The sequence below is a fragment of the Nansenia antarctica genome (genome assembly GCF_963989245.1).
Source record: "Nansenia antarctica genome assembly, chromosome: 16".
In the NCBI taxonomy this organism is placed as follows: Eukaryota; Metazoa; Chordata; class Actinopteri; order Argentiniformes; family Microstomatidae; genus Nansenia; species Nansenia antarctica.
The window spans coordinates 19,168,657-19,187,067 of NC_137686.1; the positions used below are offsets into that span (position 1 = coordinate 19,168,657).

Genomic DNA, 18,411 nt, shown 5'->3' on the forward strand with positions numbered 1-18,411 from the left:
GGGCTAAGTGCCTTACCCAAGGGCACACTAGTAGTGGTGTGGCTTCAGGCGGGATTTGAACTCACAACCTTCCGATCCCAAGTCCAACTCACTATCCACTAGACCACCACTACCCCCCACTACCCCACTACCTGTCTCTCTGACACACCTGTCCTCTGACACACCTGCCTCTGACACACCTGCAGGAGGAACCCATCTGAGGAACAGGTGGAGTCAAATGTTAATGTACGTACCACACTGACACTTTCATCCAAAGTAACTTACATTGCAGTGCAGTGAGTGCATGCATACATTGTTCAGTGGTTCAACAGGATCAGACATGAGCAATCACCTCCTGCTGTAGCAAAAGCACTCTGTATTTGATATGACTTGCAGTGGAGGCTGCTTGGAGGTAGAAATCGGAGGACGGGCTCATTGTAATGCATGGAACGGAACAGGTAATGGTATCAAACATACGTATTATATATATATATATGTTACGGTACATGTGGGAATACGGTACATGTGGGAAAACTAGGGTTAGGGTTAGGTGCTACGTCGATTTGGTACATGCTGGCATGTCTAACCCTAACCCTAATCCTATCCCTATCCCTAACCCTACCCCTAACCCTAGCCTTAACCATAGCACCCTAGTACCTAACCCTAACCCTAGTTTTCCCACTTGTATCGTCTTCCCACATGTACCGTAACATACAGTATATATATATATATGTCTTAGGATGTTTACAAAGCAGTATAGGTCATGCGTCATGAATAAATGATGTCCTTAATGAGCGCTGGCTACAACACCACAGCCAACAAGTGCCACTGGGGACACGCTTGATTTAACCTAGACATTCTGGAACACAGCAGTCAGGGATTAGAGGCAGTAATTGCTCCACACTGAGCACATTGTGTGAATAAACAGTAAATGATACCGACTTGAATAACCTCCTGGATGGAACTGTAGTAAATTATTAACGTACGGACTCATATGCAATTAGCTGCAGCTGAGGGAAATGAGTTAATTCCGTATTTCATTTGTTGCATTATTTACTAGCTTGTTTCAGAGTAAACACATAGATCTATCCATGTGGTACTGACAACTGGTCTAAGACCTACAGTACGCTGGGGGAAATACGTATTCAACACTTCAACAATTAATTAAAATGAATTCAACATATTTCTATTGCAACTATGTCACATGAAATGTAGACCAGACATTGGTATTAACTCAATAAAACTACACAGCTAAAGAAATTGTAACATTCCAATCCATTAAAAAAAGCTACGTGCAATAAAGTGGAATGACACACGAAAAAAAGAGTCTACATTTCATGTGAATAGCTGCAGTGGAAATAGTAATAGAAATTAGTGGAAATATGTTGAATTAAAAATGTGTTGATGTTGTTGAAATTGTTCATGTGTTGAATACTTTCCCCCCCCCACTGTGACGTGAACTCTATTTCATTTAATGTGTGGGACACGATACACTGTCAGCCTATTCCTATTTAATTAAAATTAATTAATTAATTAATTAAATTATATTCCACAAGGAATACAAAGCCTTAAGTCGAGTAAGGCAATGTACTGTAAGCCTTTTGTATATATAATATAGTAATATTATACACCATTTAGCTGATGCTTTTATCCAAAGCGACTTACATTGCAGTGAGTGCATACTGTACATTCTCAGTATATATGGTCCCAGCGGGAAGCGACCCCACAACCTAAGCGTTGTTAGCGCCATGCTCTACCGACTGAGCCACAGAGGACGACCTTTTATCATCTGATAAAGTCTTTCACCAACCTCATATACATTCAATCTATACACGCACGTTGAAAGCACACTGTGTACACAGTGTACACACGGATACACACCTCTCGGGCGGTCTGGCATCTCCAAACCTTCTCACTACTGCTAAGCACACACACAGCCCAGATCTCTGCTCCCATGCTGCAGCCTCTTCAGAGTCAACAACCTCAGCCGTTAGCCTGTAGCCACTGGCAACCCTCTCCTCCGTCAGCCTCCCCCCCCTGAGCCCTCGGCAAGTGGCATGAGCCTCGCTACCGCTAAGCACCCTCTCCCCTCATCTGACTCTGACAGGCAACACCTGGAAGACAACACTTATCCCTGGCAAACACACACACACACCCACACAAACACACATAAACACACACAAACACACATAAACACACACACATATACACACACACACCCACACAAACACAAATAAACACACACAAACACACATAAACACACACACATACACACACACACACACACCCACACAAACACAAATAAACACACACAAACACACATAAACACACACACATACACACACACACACACACACACAAACACACACACACACACCCACACAAACACACATAAACACACACAAACACACACACATACACACACACACACACACCCACACAAACACAAATAAACACACACAAACACACATAAACACACACACACATACACACACACACACACACACACACACACACAAACACAAACACACACACACACCCACACAAACACACATAAACACACACAAACACACACACACATACACACACACACACACACACACACACACACACAAACACACACACACACCCAGTACTGACCTGCTCTTCTGGCATGCGGAGCAGAGCCAGGCTCTGTCCTGCTTGACGTAGGCGCAGCAGGTCTTGCAGACGTTGTACTGGCAGTCCAGACACTGGCGCTTGGGGTTGAGCAGGAAGGTGAAGGGAGAGCAGCAGCGGATGCAGCAGCGTTCGTTAAACCTGTGCTGCCGGGACAGCAGGGAGCAGCGACTGCCCTCCTCATCCAGCTCCTGCCTCATCTCACTGAGGGAGGGGGGAGAGAGAGAGAGAGAGGGAATGGTGTGTGTGTGTGTGGGGGGGGGGGGGTAGGTGTTATGGAGGGAGGGAGGCGTTATGGAGGGGGAAGGGAGAGGGATGGGAGGGAGGCGTTATGGAGGGGGAGAGAGAGGGAGGGGGAGGCGTTATGGAGAGGGAGGGGGGGGACTGAGAGGGAGGGGGAGGTGTTATGGAGCTGGGAGAGAGAGGGGGGGAGGCATTATGGAGGGGGGAGAGAGAGGGATGGAGGCATTATGGGGGGGATGGAGACAGAGAGGGAGAGAGGGAGCAAAGTGAGACATCATTTGGTGGGTGACATTGAAAGTTGTGAGTCATCGGGGGGGGGGGGGGGGGGGTGCTGTACTGTAGCGAGTAGTAGCACATTATATGCGTCATATGGACACAACCAGCGATAGCCTCTCTGACGATGCTCTCCTGCAATAACAGCACGGGCGTCTAGATCATCTTCTCACTCAGCACCAACCACAGTTCCATGAGGGCCAAAAGCTTGACAAGGACTGAAATACAACGTTGCAATGTCGGTATAAAATCCTCCGAATTTAAAAACAACAACAAGTGTGCAGCATAATCATATGAAAAAAACTAATTGGTGAGCTCATCCCCCCAAAAAAGACGAGCAATTATTTATTCATTTGACCTTCAAATGAATAAGTAAACGCCTGCAGAATAATGACCACTGTGAACAGACTCGTGCCACGTGCTTCCAGCTCGTTTTGATGCTGTGGAGTTGTGTGTGTATAAAGGTTAAGGCAGGGTGGGCCTGATGAATAATACATCCTCTCATACTCTCCTTTAGCCCCACCACACGCCACTGCTGTACGACTACTGCTCCATCCCCAGCCTGTATGGAGAGTCAACACTAACTATCTAAACACCTACGGCGACTGCTACCATCCGGGGGAGGCTGGTGGAGGAAGAAATCAGAGGACGGGCTCATTGTAATGCATGGAATGGAATACGGAGTGGTACCAACACACGTGTGGAACGGAATGAGGAATGGTATCAAACACGTGTGTCTGACAACATTCCTCATTCCGTTCCATGTGTTCCAATGAGCCCCGTCCCTGGAGTTCTCCCTCCACCGGCCTCCGCTGCTACAATCAGCCTGGAGATTATTCCTCATCCGCTTCCACAGAGAGAACGGGGAAACAGTGGGAAGGATGGAGAGAATGGGAAAGAGGCAGACAGAGGGAGGAGAAGACAGAGAGGAAGGTGTGTGTGTGTAGGGCTGTGCATGTAGGGCATTGCACCCTGTGGGCGATACGTACGGGACAAGGAGTACGATCTGTGTCCCATCCGTCAGCATCATCCACTGTGCTGAATCATGTCTAGGTGATTACAGCCCACATTGAATGATTACGTTGGGCAGAGGGAGAGAGAGGGAGGGGGAGGAAGAGAGAGAGAGGAAGAGAGAAAGAGAGGAAGAGAGAGAGCGAGTGAGAGAGAGAGAGAGGGGAGGGGAGGGAGAGAGAAACATACAGTACTATACAGACACACACACACACACACACACACACAGGGAGGGACAGAGGATAATCTTACCAGATTAAATAGGGACGGAGAGACCATAGTAAACAAGGATTACATCATGTAATAAAGTAAGTACTAGTCATACACAATAAAAGTAGTAAGTAATACACAATAAAAGTGAGGATGTAACTGAGAGGAGAAGAGAACAGAAGGTGGCTCTCTATCAGACAGTGTTCGAGGGGGTGGGGGTGGCGTCTACAGTACCTCGAATGCTCCGGTCTGTCTGGCAGAGTGATGGCCCCCCCCCAAACCACACTGAACATGTCACGTCGCTGTTAGGAAAGTGTCTTCAGCGCGGCTGAATCCCTCCTACAGTTGTCTTATACGATATCCAAAGCGACTTACATTGCAGTGAGTGCATACATTTTTCAGTATATTATGTGGTCCCAGCAGGAATCGAACCCACAACCTAAGAGTTGTGTTGGTAATGCTGTAACAACTGAGCCACAGACGACCACACGTCTATGAGACATGCTAGATCCTGGCTTCACGAGCAGTGTGGCTCACGTGCGGCTTGCGGCCCAAGTTTAGGATGCAAGTTTATTTGGGATCTCTGTCCCAAGGCGCCTACTGTACCTACAGTAGCCATCCTGATGAAAAGAACAGAAGTTGAGTCTGTCTCAATGGCTGTTTCATCAAGCAAAATATCTGGGTGGAGGGTGGAGTTCTATGGCTTGCACTTATGAGTTCTGTCTGTGTGTGTGTGTGTGTGTGTGTGTGTGTGTGTGTGTGTGTGTGTGTGTGTGTGCGTGTGTGTGTGTGTATGTGTGCGTGTGTGTGTGTGTGTGTGTGCCCAAAGCATCGCCACGTTCGGGTTGCACAGAAAAATGCACACTTTTTTCCATTCCTTGAACCCTTTACCTCCTCTCATAGACTTTTGCCAGGGTTAGGATCAGGGCGAGGTCAAGGAAATAGCGACAAGGAAAGGAAGGAAGGATTCGGGACCGATCCGAACGCAGCCCTTCTCTCTGGTCTGCCGCTTGACTACACTGTACTTGTCGGCACGATTCTTGTTGCGAGCCTGGTACAGAATCCCCATAGCAACCCCTGACCGGGACACAACCCCAAAAGTTCCACTTATGCCCCGAGACTTGTCCAGTGTAGTTTGGGGGGTTAGTGTTCTGTTCTGTCTGAGTATTGCCGCCCTGCCCTCTTAGTAGAACAGTTAGCCCCCGTTACTGAGTAAAGGGATGTAGAAATAACTCCTACACAGACTAGTCTGACTCATCAAGAGTTACTGCACCAATACAGGGCACAGTGTAACGTATGTATGAGTACATGCAAGCACACTCATACATGCACACACATGCACACACACACACACGCACAGACAACCCTGCGCTGCTTACACACACACACAGACAGCCCTGCACTGCTTACACACACACGCAGACAACCCTGCGCTGCTTACACACACACACACACATACACAGACACACACACACACACATACACAGACAACCCTGCGCTGCTTACACATACACACACAGACAGCCCTGCACTGCTTACACACACACACACACACACACACACACACCACCCTGCGCTGCTTACACACACACACAGACAGCCCTGCACTGCTTACACACACACACAGACAGCCCTGTGCTGCTTACACACACACGACCAACGGGCCTTTCCAGCTCAAGGCAAAGAGCAAGAACAAGAGTTGAGCTAAGCTGTCAAACAGAATAATCCTCAGACAACTCGGGAGGTCTGCTGAAAACAACTTCGCTCCTACAGTCTCAATCAGTAAGGATTACCGTCAGCTGTGCGTTTGTGTGTGTGTGTGTGTGTGTGTGTGTGTGTGTGTGTGTGTGTGCGCGCCTGTGTGTGTGTGTGTGTGTGTGTGTGTGTGCACGTGCGTACATTCTCACTGCTCTCTGTTTCCTACACAGCCACAAAGCAAGCTACACAAATCATGCATGTATGTGTGTATGTGTGTGTGCGTGTGCGTGTGTGTGTGTGTGTGTGTGTGTTTGTGTGTGCGTGCGTGCGTATGTGTGTGTGTGCATGCGTGTGTGTGTGTGTGTGTGTGTGTTTGTGTGTGCGTGCGTGCGTACGTGCATATGTGTGTGTGCATGCGTGTGTACGCACGTCTAGAGGAGAGAGCTGGCACAGACGGTGGCACTGCCAACCGGAGGTGGAGTGTGCCACGCAATGTGTGTGTCCAGGGGAGGACTGCAGACATTTCAACCCTCCCTGCCCAGGTCCGGTGGGGAGAACAGGCCCAGTAACGCCGGCTGACCGTGACCATTTTAGGGCTCCGTTCTGACCCTAAGAACACTCAGCAGAGAAGCCTGCAGCCTCGCTACAGCAGGGCTGTGGAGACATACTGTAGGTGGTTGATCTTTTTTATGCCTTGCGAAATGAAACATGTCAAAGGTGTGCTTATGGTGTCTCTCACTGGTCAGAGAGAGGGAGAGAGAGAGAGAGAGAGAGAGAGAGAGAGAGAGAGAGAGAGAGAGAGAGAGGGTCGGAGAGTGATACAGCAGAGAGAAAGAGAGAGAGAGAGACAGAGTGGCTATTTACTGTCAATACTTTTGACAGTAAATGTCTGCTTCAGTCAACCATAACTGAAAGTAGTTCTTCAATTACCGGTAGGTGCTATTAAACCATGTTACACAACCCTTAATCCCAAATAGGAAACTCCTGCCATCACTTCAGAAAAACTGCCATTCACAATTCAGTCTTGAGCAACCAGGGGCTACGGCCGTGACAGACACTAAGGCTATTACAGACATTAGCCAGCTGACTGAAGAATTTGATTACCGGTAAATTAAAATTGAAACAGGCATGATTACTGAGCTTCATGGTCCCATAGGGCTTTCATCTCAATGGCTGTTTCATCAACCTAAATATCCTGGAATGGGTGGTGTGTGTGTGTGTGTGTGTGTGTGTGTGTGTGTGTGTGTGTGTGTGTGTGTGTGTGTGTGTGTGTGTGCGTGCCTGCGTGCGTGCATGCGTGCGTGCATGCGTGCGTGCGTGTCCTCCTCTGCCATCTTTAGTGCATTTAGTAATACATTATTCACTCCAAGCATTCTTAACCCAGTTTTACTGTTCCTCTATTGGCTGGCTCTTTTCACGAGCTCATCAATTACTACAGCACAGAGTGCACCCAATGATCTCTATCGGTATAGATCCGTGAGTGCATCAAGGTGAAACTGCATCTTAAAAACATGATGTTCAAACCATGTTTACATTTACAGCTTAGGGTATGTGAGCAGAGAGTGCTTGTTCATGTTTATTTCAGGGCAGTGTCTTCCAGATGAAATATGTGGTTCCAACTGAGTGACTGGCTGGCTGACTGGCTGGCTGGCTGGCTGGCTGGCTGGCTGGCTGAATGATTGACTGGCTGACCTGAATTCAACCAACTAAACACAGCATTGCTCCTAAACAATGACTAAGCACATTATTGAAGTATTAAGGCTACCAATCTTAGGTAGGATCTTTAGCTTAGCCACAGCTGTGGGTTCTGCTTACTGTAGATGGCTTTCATTGGAAGAAGGTGACAGCGAGGGCAGCGTAAATGCCACTATGAGTGATCATCACCCAGATGATTAGTGCCAGCCACTTACACTTATACTTATACTGTCAATGACACAGCAAGGCTTCGTCTAAATTGCTGAATTTTGTAATAGAAACATAGATAGAGGTTGTGGTTGAGAGTACGACAAGTGAAGCGTTCAGTGGTCTCAGATCCTCTGCTCAACACTGCCTCCAGCTGGCCAATATACAACAACACACCTCTGTCCTAGGATCATCTCACGGACAGCAGACATCCAACAAACAGAATCATGTAGCCCAGAAGGATCCATTTTTTCTCTAGTAAGATCCATCCTACTCTGCAGCATCATGTCCATACAGTATACATATATAATACGTATATATATATCATGTCCATACAGTATACAGATGTTTTGCTGAGTCACTGACTTGCTGGTTATCTCTATATTAGAGATAGGGGAGGCTGGTGGAGGTAGAAATCGGAGGACGGGGCTCATTGTAACACGTGTTTGATACCATTGCACCAACCTCCCTTCATTACAGAATATATAACATGCCCCCATCTCATCTACCAAAACTGAATAGGGTTGTTGTCTGGGGCATATTGGAGACTCAGGAACACCAGTGGATTACAGTCATGTAATGTTTTGGCTTGACTAGCGAGTGTGTCATTGATTTTCAACAACGCAGAAATGTATATTTACATTTTTCTGAATAAAAGTCTGAACGGTCCGTCGGTTGGCGACTTGTTCCCGGTTTCACCAGCTGCGGTCACCCATGGTCTCTCACTCATCCCGGTTCGATATTCTGTGACGCTCCTGCGGTGTCAGTGCAGAAATTGAACAGCAGGATGCGTGAAGCGGGCTCCCACTTGGGAAAAGAGAGACTGCGGGGAAACCGAGAAAAAGCCCAAGTACAGTACACTTGCTGCATGAAATGAAGGAGTTTAGCTTTGATACGATCACACTTGAAAAAAATGTAGGCCTAGTCTCTGAGTGGTGTCTGTGTGCACACATCTCATAACCCCATCAGGTGGTTGGAGGGACAAGACGAGGACAGAAGTACGTTGAAGAGGGTGCAAATTATTGACAATAATTAATAACAGATTTTATATTCACACTGAAGCATTTGAAAGGCGGGTCTGTGTCGATTTTGGATCTAGATCCTGCGGAATTAGACAAGCTTCAATAATCACTTGTTCCAGAATGATAGTGCAAATTAGCACAGTGTAAGTACACAACAACTGTCAAGTAGGATGTTTTCATTACCATCCAACCATCCTCGAAAAGGCGGTTCAGGACCTTGGCCGCAAGGACAAACAGACTGAAGAACAGCTTCTACCCCAGGGCCGTCCAGGCCCTGACCACAGCAAAGACCTAGGTTCTGGGCCCTGGACAGTCTGGACGGATTGATGGCAGCTGCTGGACTGAAAAAATCAGGTGTAGTGCTGAGGCACAAATATGTACATTTCAAGCCTGCAAACTGCTGTGCAATAACACTATGTGCAATATGACAACCCTAGTCGTCTATCTGTACAGTATAGTATAGTGGATAGTGTACATAGCCTTTATTTATGTAAACCAGCTCCTTCCCTTCTTGTGTTTTTTTAAAGTGTTTTTTTTCTTAGTTTTTTTTTTCTTTCCTAACACCAGGGGAGCCACCCCTCCTACATTTTGTTGTTTGGTACCTGTACTATAGCAATGACAATAAAGACCATTCATTCATTCATTCATTCATTCATTCAACGAGGAGAAATTCATCTGGTTAGATATGGTGGATGTTTGTTTTTTTTAAAGATTATTTCATGAGCACTAAGAGGCCTGCTCACTCTGCCCAGTAATTCTGTACAAATCTAGCGAGAGATGGAAAAACAACGAGATTAGTTGGTAAGCGCCTGATTACTTACCACACAGAGTTACAGAGCGAGCGCGCTTCCTAATTGCCATGGAAGCAGTGTCACGCTGACATATGTGGGAACAACGTCTGGTTGGAGGGCACTTAAAAGCCACAGGCAGGTTATGTTCAGGTCATACACCTATATATAGAGCATATGTCTGATCCAGGGGAGGCTGGTGGAGGTAGAAGTCGGAGGACGGGCTCATCGTAATGCATGTATACCATTCCTCATTCCCTTCCATGCATTACGACGATCCCGTCCTCCGATTTCTACCTCCACCGGCCTCCACTGGTCTGATCAACCAACATCAAATGGAGATCCAATCAAACAGTATAAGATTATTATTATAGATTACAGTTCATTTAGTAGTGGACCAAGCCCCCATGGAAGGAAGCCACCTCTCCATACAAGGTAATACATCAATTGATACAGTATGATCAAAATCATTTCAAATGATTAATTCTGTTCAGAACAGCTCTCCAATGCATGCTGGCCGACACAATAAAATGCTAATGATAACTTCCAATACATGGGTCAGTAACAGTAAAATGAGTCATACCATTATCCTAGCCTCGACCTCAGTATTCCAGCCAGCAACAGACACACCACTAACTGACAGAGTCAGTACCAGTCAGTAACAGACACACCACTGACCGACAGAGTCAGAGGGAGAAATAACAGCCCAGGTCTGTACATCCAGTAAGCGTGCATATTAGTGCATTAGACACAGTTGAGGCTGGTGGAGGTAGAAATCAGAGGCCGGGCTCATCGTAATGCATTGAATGGAATGTGGAATGAGGAACGTGTCTGATACCATTCCTAATTCCATTCCATGCTGATCAGTCCGTTACAATGAGGCCGTCCTCTGATTTCTACCTCCACCAGCCTCCCCTGATTCAGACGCCAGCAAGAGGAAGGCGATGCCATTCTTGTGTTATTCTTAACCTAGGAATGGTCACTCTCTCAGACTATGGTTTCCTACCATTATGTTACTTGGAGAGGTTGGAGTTGAGTCTCTGCCCACTTTCTCATTAGCACACACTCAGACAGGCTGGTGCTACGTTAGCGAGCCACAAGGACACCGGACCGGGCATTAGGAGCAACAAGTGCCACCTTTTAGCTTTATTATCTCACACTAAGACACTAAGCTCGTCACATAGAACACATACACTGGGGGAGTTTCTGTAAGTTGGTGTCAAGATGTAATAAAATATCTCCTATATGTAATGTATGTCCCTTTGAACCACATACATATAGTTGTTGTTTTTTTAGAGGAAGTAGGTCATAGTATAACAGGAAAGGGCAGGCTCTTCCTGTCTCTTGTTTTAGGGATATTAGAGAGCAGAGGCAGGATGGGAAATGGAACAATGCTCGGAATGCAGCTCCAACATCACACAGACAGAACATGCACTGTCTGGGAGAATGTTCATATCACTCAAACTAAACCCAACGTATTTCATACTGTCCTTTCAATGGGACAGTGGTGAATAACAGCCTAGCTTCACCAACAAAGCAGCTCTTTTCTATAGAATTAACCCAACATAAGATGTCCCATTGGCTATCAGTGACCAAGCAGAGTATGAGGAGGTGTGGGGAGGGTGAGGTGGGGTATGAGGAGGTGTGTGTGTGGGGAGGGTGAGGTGGGGTATGAGGAGGTGTGTGTGTGGGGGGGGGAAGGGGGGGGGGCGGGGTCCAAACCCACCTTAGACGCTTCTCCTCCTTCTTGCGTAGCCTCATGTCCCTCTGCACCACCTGCAGCACGTGCTCCGCCTCCCCGTCTGAGAGGCCTGACAGGTCCAGCTTCCACCCCATCTCAGGCTCAGGGGTCGCTGTCACTCAAACACTCAGACAGTCTCTAGTGAGCTGTGTGTAGGCATTGACGAGAACAAAAGGAAAGGTAAAAGTATTAAAGGGGTGTATTCAGGTGAGGTGAAACGTTACGCAATTCCGCAAAAAATGTGCTGTGTGTACGTAGAAGGAGGGAGAGGAGAGAGTCGAGTCAGCTTTATAAAATTAACATTTCTATCTGCAACGTTCCGAACGCTGCAACTCTACTAAACAGCCCCCTGATTTTGAGTGAAACAAAGACAGAGGGGACTGATTGGAAGACAAGTGTGGTCTGATTACTCCTTGGTTTATGGAAGGGATGATTTCACTCTTCAGATTGAGTGCATTGAGCTGCTCCGACTCTTTAGTAGCAGTGAGACACCCACTACTCTCGATTATGGTACTTTACAGCAGGTGATTGTCTTTATTATAGAGCAAAGCACTCTAAACGCCATTTGAGAGAAGACTCATTTCAATGTGATAATTAGGGCTCAGTCACACACTGAGTCAAGTTGTTCACCAGCCCTAACCTGCATTTTGTTTATCTGTGGTCTGCTATCTGTTCCCCAGGTGTTCCTTTGTCATGTCTCCTTCTGACACAAGGTGGCTTAATTTTGCAGACCAACAGTTCAAAGACTTCATATTTTACACAAAATCAAAACTCTTCAAAGGGATTCAGCAGACAGGGTTTAGCCATGTCAGCCTGTGGAATTACTTTAGGCTGATGTCTTACTTCCACTCATACAGTAAAATAAAATAAAAGTTTAGTCCTGATCTAAAGCATCTGCATAGCTGACAGTGAGAATAGCATAAACATTCTCCTCCTAGAAGTGTCATAGCCAATGTTGGCTGTGTCTGTACAATCCACTTCACCCATAAGAACATGACAGCAGCCGAGTCATTCTATAATTAGGGGTACATTTCAAGTCCATGGGTAGTATTTATACATTTGACCAAATAGTCACTTCAAGCAATTATCAATTTCATATTGGGGCACATTTCCCTTTCATTTAATGCAAAAGGTCAACAACTTCCATAATTTATTTAGCAGAAAATGCACATGTTATACTGGAATTTGCTGTTTTTGTGCTGTCCGATTTGCTGAGTGTCAAGTTTTGCTCTTCCAAATAACACTAGGATACATGTATTTGTATATTATTTTCATCATTATTTGTTCAAAATAATAATTAAAACATGACAAAGATGTTTTAAAAACAATTTCACTCATTAATATACATGAAATTATTCATTTGTGTCCGAGAAATCTCTGTCCGAGAAATCTCTGTCAACTGTGTTACCCATTGACAAAACCCCTGTAAATCAGCAATGGTTTGCTCCAAAGTCACATATCCAACACCACATGATGTCACTTCCTTTTTGGAGGGAATCTTGAATACAGTGAGGTATGTTTCTACTCCTCCTCTTCAATGTTTCATAACATATTATTGCTTGCACGTAGAGTGGGTTAATTGCATGTCAACCGTGTTATCAACATGTTCTTGTGTACTTGCTTTAAATTATATATTTACAAAAATGTAGAGAAAGTGTATAAAAACATGAGTTGAGCAAGGCCTTGTGGTGACATGCTAGTAGCTAGCAGTTAGCACAAGGGCCTAAACTGAAAGAAATGTCAACTGTGTAACCTGTCAACTGTGTTATCCATGAAGTGTAACACAGTTGACAGGGTTTAACACGGTTGACAATGTTGGAAGGGTTTGTTATAGTTATGCTTAACTATTGTTATTATACTTATTTTATTATATATATATTATTATTATGTTATTAGTGATTTCAGGTGTACCCCTCCTAAATTTCGTTGTTTGGTACCTGTACTGTAGCAATGACAATAAAGTCCATTCATTCATTCATTCATTCATTCATTCATTCATAGCAACTTTCAAATACTCATGTCGTCTTCAATTTGTTTCCGATTTCAATGTATGATGCATCATTTGAAAGCTTACAATCTGTAGTTTAAGCACATGTAAAAAACAGAAAAATGATTTTGCCTACAGGTAGCCCTTTTCATTGGGAGTTGTCACATATGTCCTGCTGCTGAAAAGTCGCTCGCTATCTACACTTGTGCAAGGTGCACCTAAAACTCACGCGCTAATAGTTGTTGCTATGGGCCAAGTGACTTCCTGCTCGCGGGGTCACATGACGTCGCTGCACACTACCTACACTACGCTCGTGAAGTCGTGCTGGAACTCTGACCAGCACTCGTGGAACGCCTCTCGTCCAATCAAAGCACTCGGTCCCTTTATGACGTCGAGCCCAGTGTGCGCTTCGGCGCTCTCTGAGCGAATCGACGAACGCAGCAAATGCCGTATGATATACGCCATTTTGTAAACTGATCGGTCGTGTTTGATCGGCCGTTTTGAGAACATCGATAAATGTAATATCGATATAATATAGTTATTAAACAGAGTGATTTGTGTTTTAGGGAGATGAGGTTATCTGCTGCTGAGAAGCAGCGCCGGTACAGGGCTCGGCGTAACGCTGATACTGAGAGAAGGGCTGAATATTTACAAAAACACAGAGAGACATGGCATGAGAACAAAAAGCAAGGGAAGGTGAAGGCACAGAAGGATTTAAGTGAGAGGGAAAAGAGAAGGAAACGAGCATATTGGAGATCAGCCCAGCGCCAGACCAGAGAGAGAAAGCAAGTGGTAGAGAACCAGGTTACTCCACCCCAGAGTCCTGAAGTTGATCCACAGCCTCAGTCAAGGTAAGAAAGGTTGAACAATAGATTATGGAATGATGGTAATACTAGAGTAATGACTTGTCCTTATTCTGTTCAGTCAGCATTTAAACAAAGGACACAATCAATAATGTATCAATGCTTTGTGTATAATTTCAGACAGAGAAGTGCTGGAAGGAAGAAGGTCAAGAGAAGGGAGTCCAAGTTATACAGGGAGATTCAGACTTTGAAGGAATCACTTTTACTACAGAAAAGAAACACAGACAAATACAGAAAAAGACTTGCCAGACTACAGCAACATTCAGAGTCACCCAGATCAAAAACTAAGCGCATGTTAGGAAGGTTTCCTGTGCCTAGAGAAGTGCAGAAAACATTAGTTTTCCACCATGCCCTAGTGGACAACATCCGCAAAAAGTATGCCTCTACCAAACACAAAAAAACTAGGCAGGTAATCGCAGGTCTAGTGTCAGGAAGGATCTTGAAGAAATACAAGTGCAAAAAAAGAATTCAGGAGACTCTAGCAATTTCAAGAAAACAACAGAACCACAGTGATATATCCATCATCTCCAACAAGTTAAAGTACAGATCCCTATGCTATAAACTGCGCAACAAAGTTTTGTCCTTCTTGACACAGGATGAGAACAGTCGCCTAACAGCTGGGAAATCGCAAACAATAACAAGAGGGAAGATAAAGAAACAGAAAAGGTTCCTAAACGACACCATGAGAAACCTGCATAGGAAATTCCTCCTTGAGAGTTCCAACTGCAGCATCTCATACTCTTTGTTCTGCCGTATGCGACCCTTTTGGGTGGTCCAGCCATCCATTGCTGACAGAGAGACCTGCTTATGCAAGGTACATGAGAATCTCTGTTTTCTTGTAGAGAAGCTACATTCTCTCCGACTCATTGGGAGCAAAGACTTGGAGAAAATGGCAGAGTCAATATGCTGTGACTCAAATCTGAAGGACTGCATGTATAGTGAATGTCCCAACTGCAAAGAGAAAGACTTTCCAGTTGCAACTGAGGGGGATTTGCAAGCAAGTGTTTTTCTCACACAGTGGACAACAGAGTCTGTTCTCAGAGAGAAAAAGAACAAGGCAGGTGAAAAGGAGAAAATGTCTGTCAAAATCACAGTGAAAAAGAGGACGGAGACAACTTTAGAGAACCTGCTAGAGCTCTTCCAATGCCAATTTAAAAACTTCCGAAGACACCTCTTCAACATAAAACGCCAATTCGCTTATCACCGGGAACTAAAGAGGAGTATGAAAGATCATGAATGCCTAATTCATGTTGATTTCTCTGAAAACTATGCTTGCAAGTACTCCACTGAAATCCAAGCCGTACACTTTGCATCGAACCAGCAGCAGGCAACGCTCCACACTGGAGTTCTACATGTTGGTGGAGGGGAGGAACATGTGTGCTTTGGCACAATAAGCTCATCGAAAGAGAAGGGCCCCGCAGCCATTTGGACCCATCTATCCCCAATACTCAACCTGGTCAAGGCTTCCTATCCCAATGTGACTGTGGTGCATTTTTTCAGCGATGGGCCGTGCACACAATACAGGCAGAAAGGCAATTTCTATCTGTTTTGCACTATGCTGCACCAGTATGGCTTCCAATCAGGCACCTGGAACTTTTTTGAGGCAAGTCATGGCAAGGGTGCTCCAGATGGCGTAGGAGGCCTCCTCAAACGGACCGCTGACAGGCTTGTCAGCCACGGGAAAGATATACCGAACGCTGAGCTCTTCTTCAATGCACTGGTGGATGCACAGACCTCACTAAAACTGTTCTACATTACTGAGGATAATGTAGTTGAAGCCAAAAAGAAGATGCCAGAACGTCTCCCAGTGGTGCCATCAACCATGCGCATTCACCAAGTCGCAACAGTTACCTTGGGAGAAATTAGTTACCGTGATGTGAGCTGCCTTTGCTCAACAAGACAGATCCTGGAGTGTCAGTGTTATAGCACCAAAACCTTTACCTTTGAGGTTCAGGCAACAGCACCCACACAGAAGGATAACAATCAGAAGCAGTCTGAAATTCCTTGGCAAAACTCAGACATCATCGGCCAGTGGTGTTCTCTGAAATATGATAATTTAATTTATCCTGGAATTATTCAAGAGGTGACCGAAACTCATGTTGAAGTTAAATGTATGCACCGGATTGGAGTCAACCGCTTTTTCTGGCCAAGTCGGGATGATGTCCTATGGTATTTGCACAATGATATCATCAGAATGATTCCTTCTCCAACACCTGTAACGTCACGTCATGTGGAGATCGACAGAGACATATGGTCCAAGATCTCAGAAGAAGGAGAGGAATGACAAAAGGAAGCTGAAAGGAAAGAAGAAGAGGAAGGAAAGAAGGAAGGAAGGACAGAAAGGAGGAAGGAAGGAAACAAGAAAATGATGAAAAGAACACATGGGAGGGGAGAGGGGAGATTTAAAAAGATGTGTTATTAAGTGTCAATGCAGTTAAGTTGATGAGTTCAATTGAATCGATTTTTAAAATATTGTACAACATTAACATTTTGCTCACTTTGTTTATGGAAGCTCAAACATAGTAAACATAGCAACATTGAGCAATTTTTATCCATAATGTCTTTTGGTATCAGAATAACAAGAAAATGCTTTACATTTGTGGCATCAAAATTAAATGTTTTTATCTTAAATAAAGGTTTCTCTTTTTCCCCTAATGTGTCCTGTCAATTGTGTTACTCCTCTCAACTGTGTTACTTTGACTGTCAACTGTGTTACAGGTGAATTTTGTGTCATAAATCTTTTAAATGTTGGCTAAAACTGTAATAACAATGATGGGGGACATTTCTAGAGAGGGAAGTCTTACATAAGGATGTTGAACAACTCTACATTTAGTGTAATGTGGATTTATGTTGAAAAAAGCTTTATCCTTGATGATAGCATCCCACAGAATACCCATTATCCAGCTCAAAATTCATATTTTCAAATCAGTTAGACAGACAACCTCAAAAACCCAAAGTGAATAGATTTAAGACCTTTCAAACAAATGTTTTATCAAATGTGTAGTACTTCATTCTCGTCTTCTATGACACAACTTTTGTCTGTAACACAGTTGACAAAATAATGATTTGCATGTCTATTTTCATTTAAATATTTAAAAAGTAATTAGAGCTTAAGCTTGGCAATTAATGAATTTAGCACATTGGGGGGGTATATTATGGAAACAACTTGATTATTTAGTAAAAAAGCACACTAATTTCTTACATTTTTGGTTGATATGAAATGTACCCCTAATTATAGAATGACTCAGCCGCACTGGAAAACCTTCCAGTAGAAAAGATTCAGGTCTAGAGTGTGATAGCTGATCGGGGGTCTGATATACAAGTTGAGTACACAGTACAGTATTCGAAATCTAACCAAATCAACTTTGTGGAAAAACTGTATTGTTACGAGTGAGACAGAGACATCGATAGATAGATAGACTTTCATGCGGTGCTGAAACATTTCGGTTTGTTCAGCCAAAAACACAACACAGGCAATAACACCTAGACGGTTTTATAAAGAGAAACCTTGTCTAAAAAGATACTGTAGTGTAAACTCACCAAACTCGATCCTGAGTGACCTAGGACCTGAGTGACCAGCTACCGTGCGCGCATTGACAAAAAGTATAAAAGGGAAAGACGTAATAATATCCAAGTTATGTCCATTTCTTTCTTTCTTGAAAAAAATTAAAATTAAAAAAAAGGAGCTAAAATCCCCTTCAGAATATTAACTAACTTAGAGCAAATTCACTAAATCATCCTATCAAGTAGTGGGCTACCACGTTACTCGTACGGGGCGGGTATCTGAGCTACTGCCAACACCAATGCCAAGGCAGGAACACCTGCGCTGGGCGCCGGGAGCGCTTTTCGCGGAACAGCCAATCGAGAGAGACTATTTGAGAGACCCGTTATTTCCCTGCGGGAATGAATACAAGGTACACAGGGTTCGAGTTATAAGCTGATCTCTGTGGGGGTCTCCAAAATAACAGTGCGAAATGTTCTCATGCACGCGCGAATCATGCCCACACAGCGATGGGACTTACAAGTTTTAATTAGC

General features: G+C 44.6%; 1 protein-coding gene across 1 annotated transcript in view; it reads right to left on the reverse strand.

The window, feature by feature from the left end:
• Nucleotides 1-18,046, reverse strand: part of LOC308172066 (rab effector MyRIP-like) — a gene marked incomplete at its 3' end in the record, with an annotated part of 34,822 nt that extends 16,776 nt beyond the window's left edge. The window contains exons 1-3 of the mRNA XM_080546977.1: nucleotides 17,916-18,046; nucleotides 11,511-11,671; nucleotides 2,620-2,841 (exon numbers count right to left, since the gene is read on the reverse strand). Coding sequence (XP_080403103.1) covers nucleotides 2,620-2,841; nucleotides 11,511-11,620 — 332 coding nt within the window. The 5' untranslated portion in view covers nucleotides 11,621-11,671; nucleotides 17,916-18,046. The remainder of the gene's footprint in view (nucleotides 1-2,619; nucleotides 2,842-11,510; nucleotides 11,672-17,915) is intronic.
• Nucleotides 18,047-18,411: the final 365 nt, after the last annotated feature.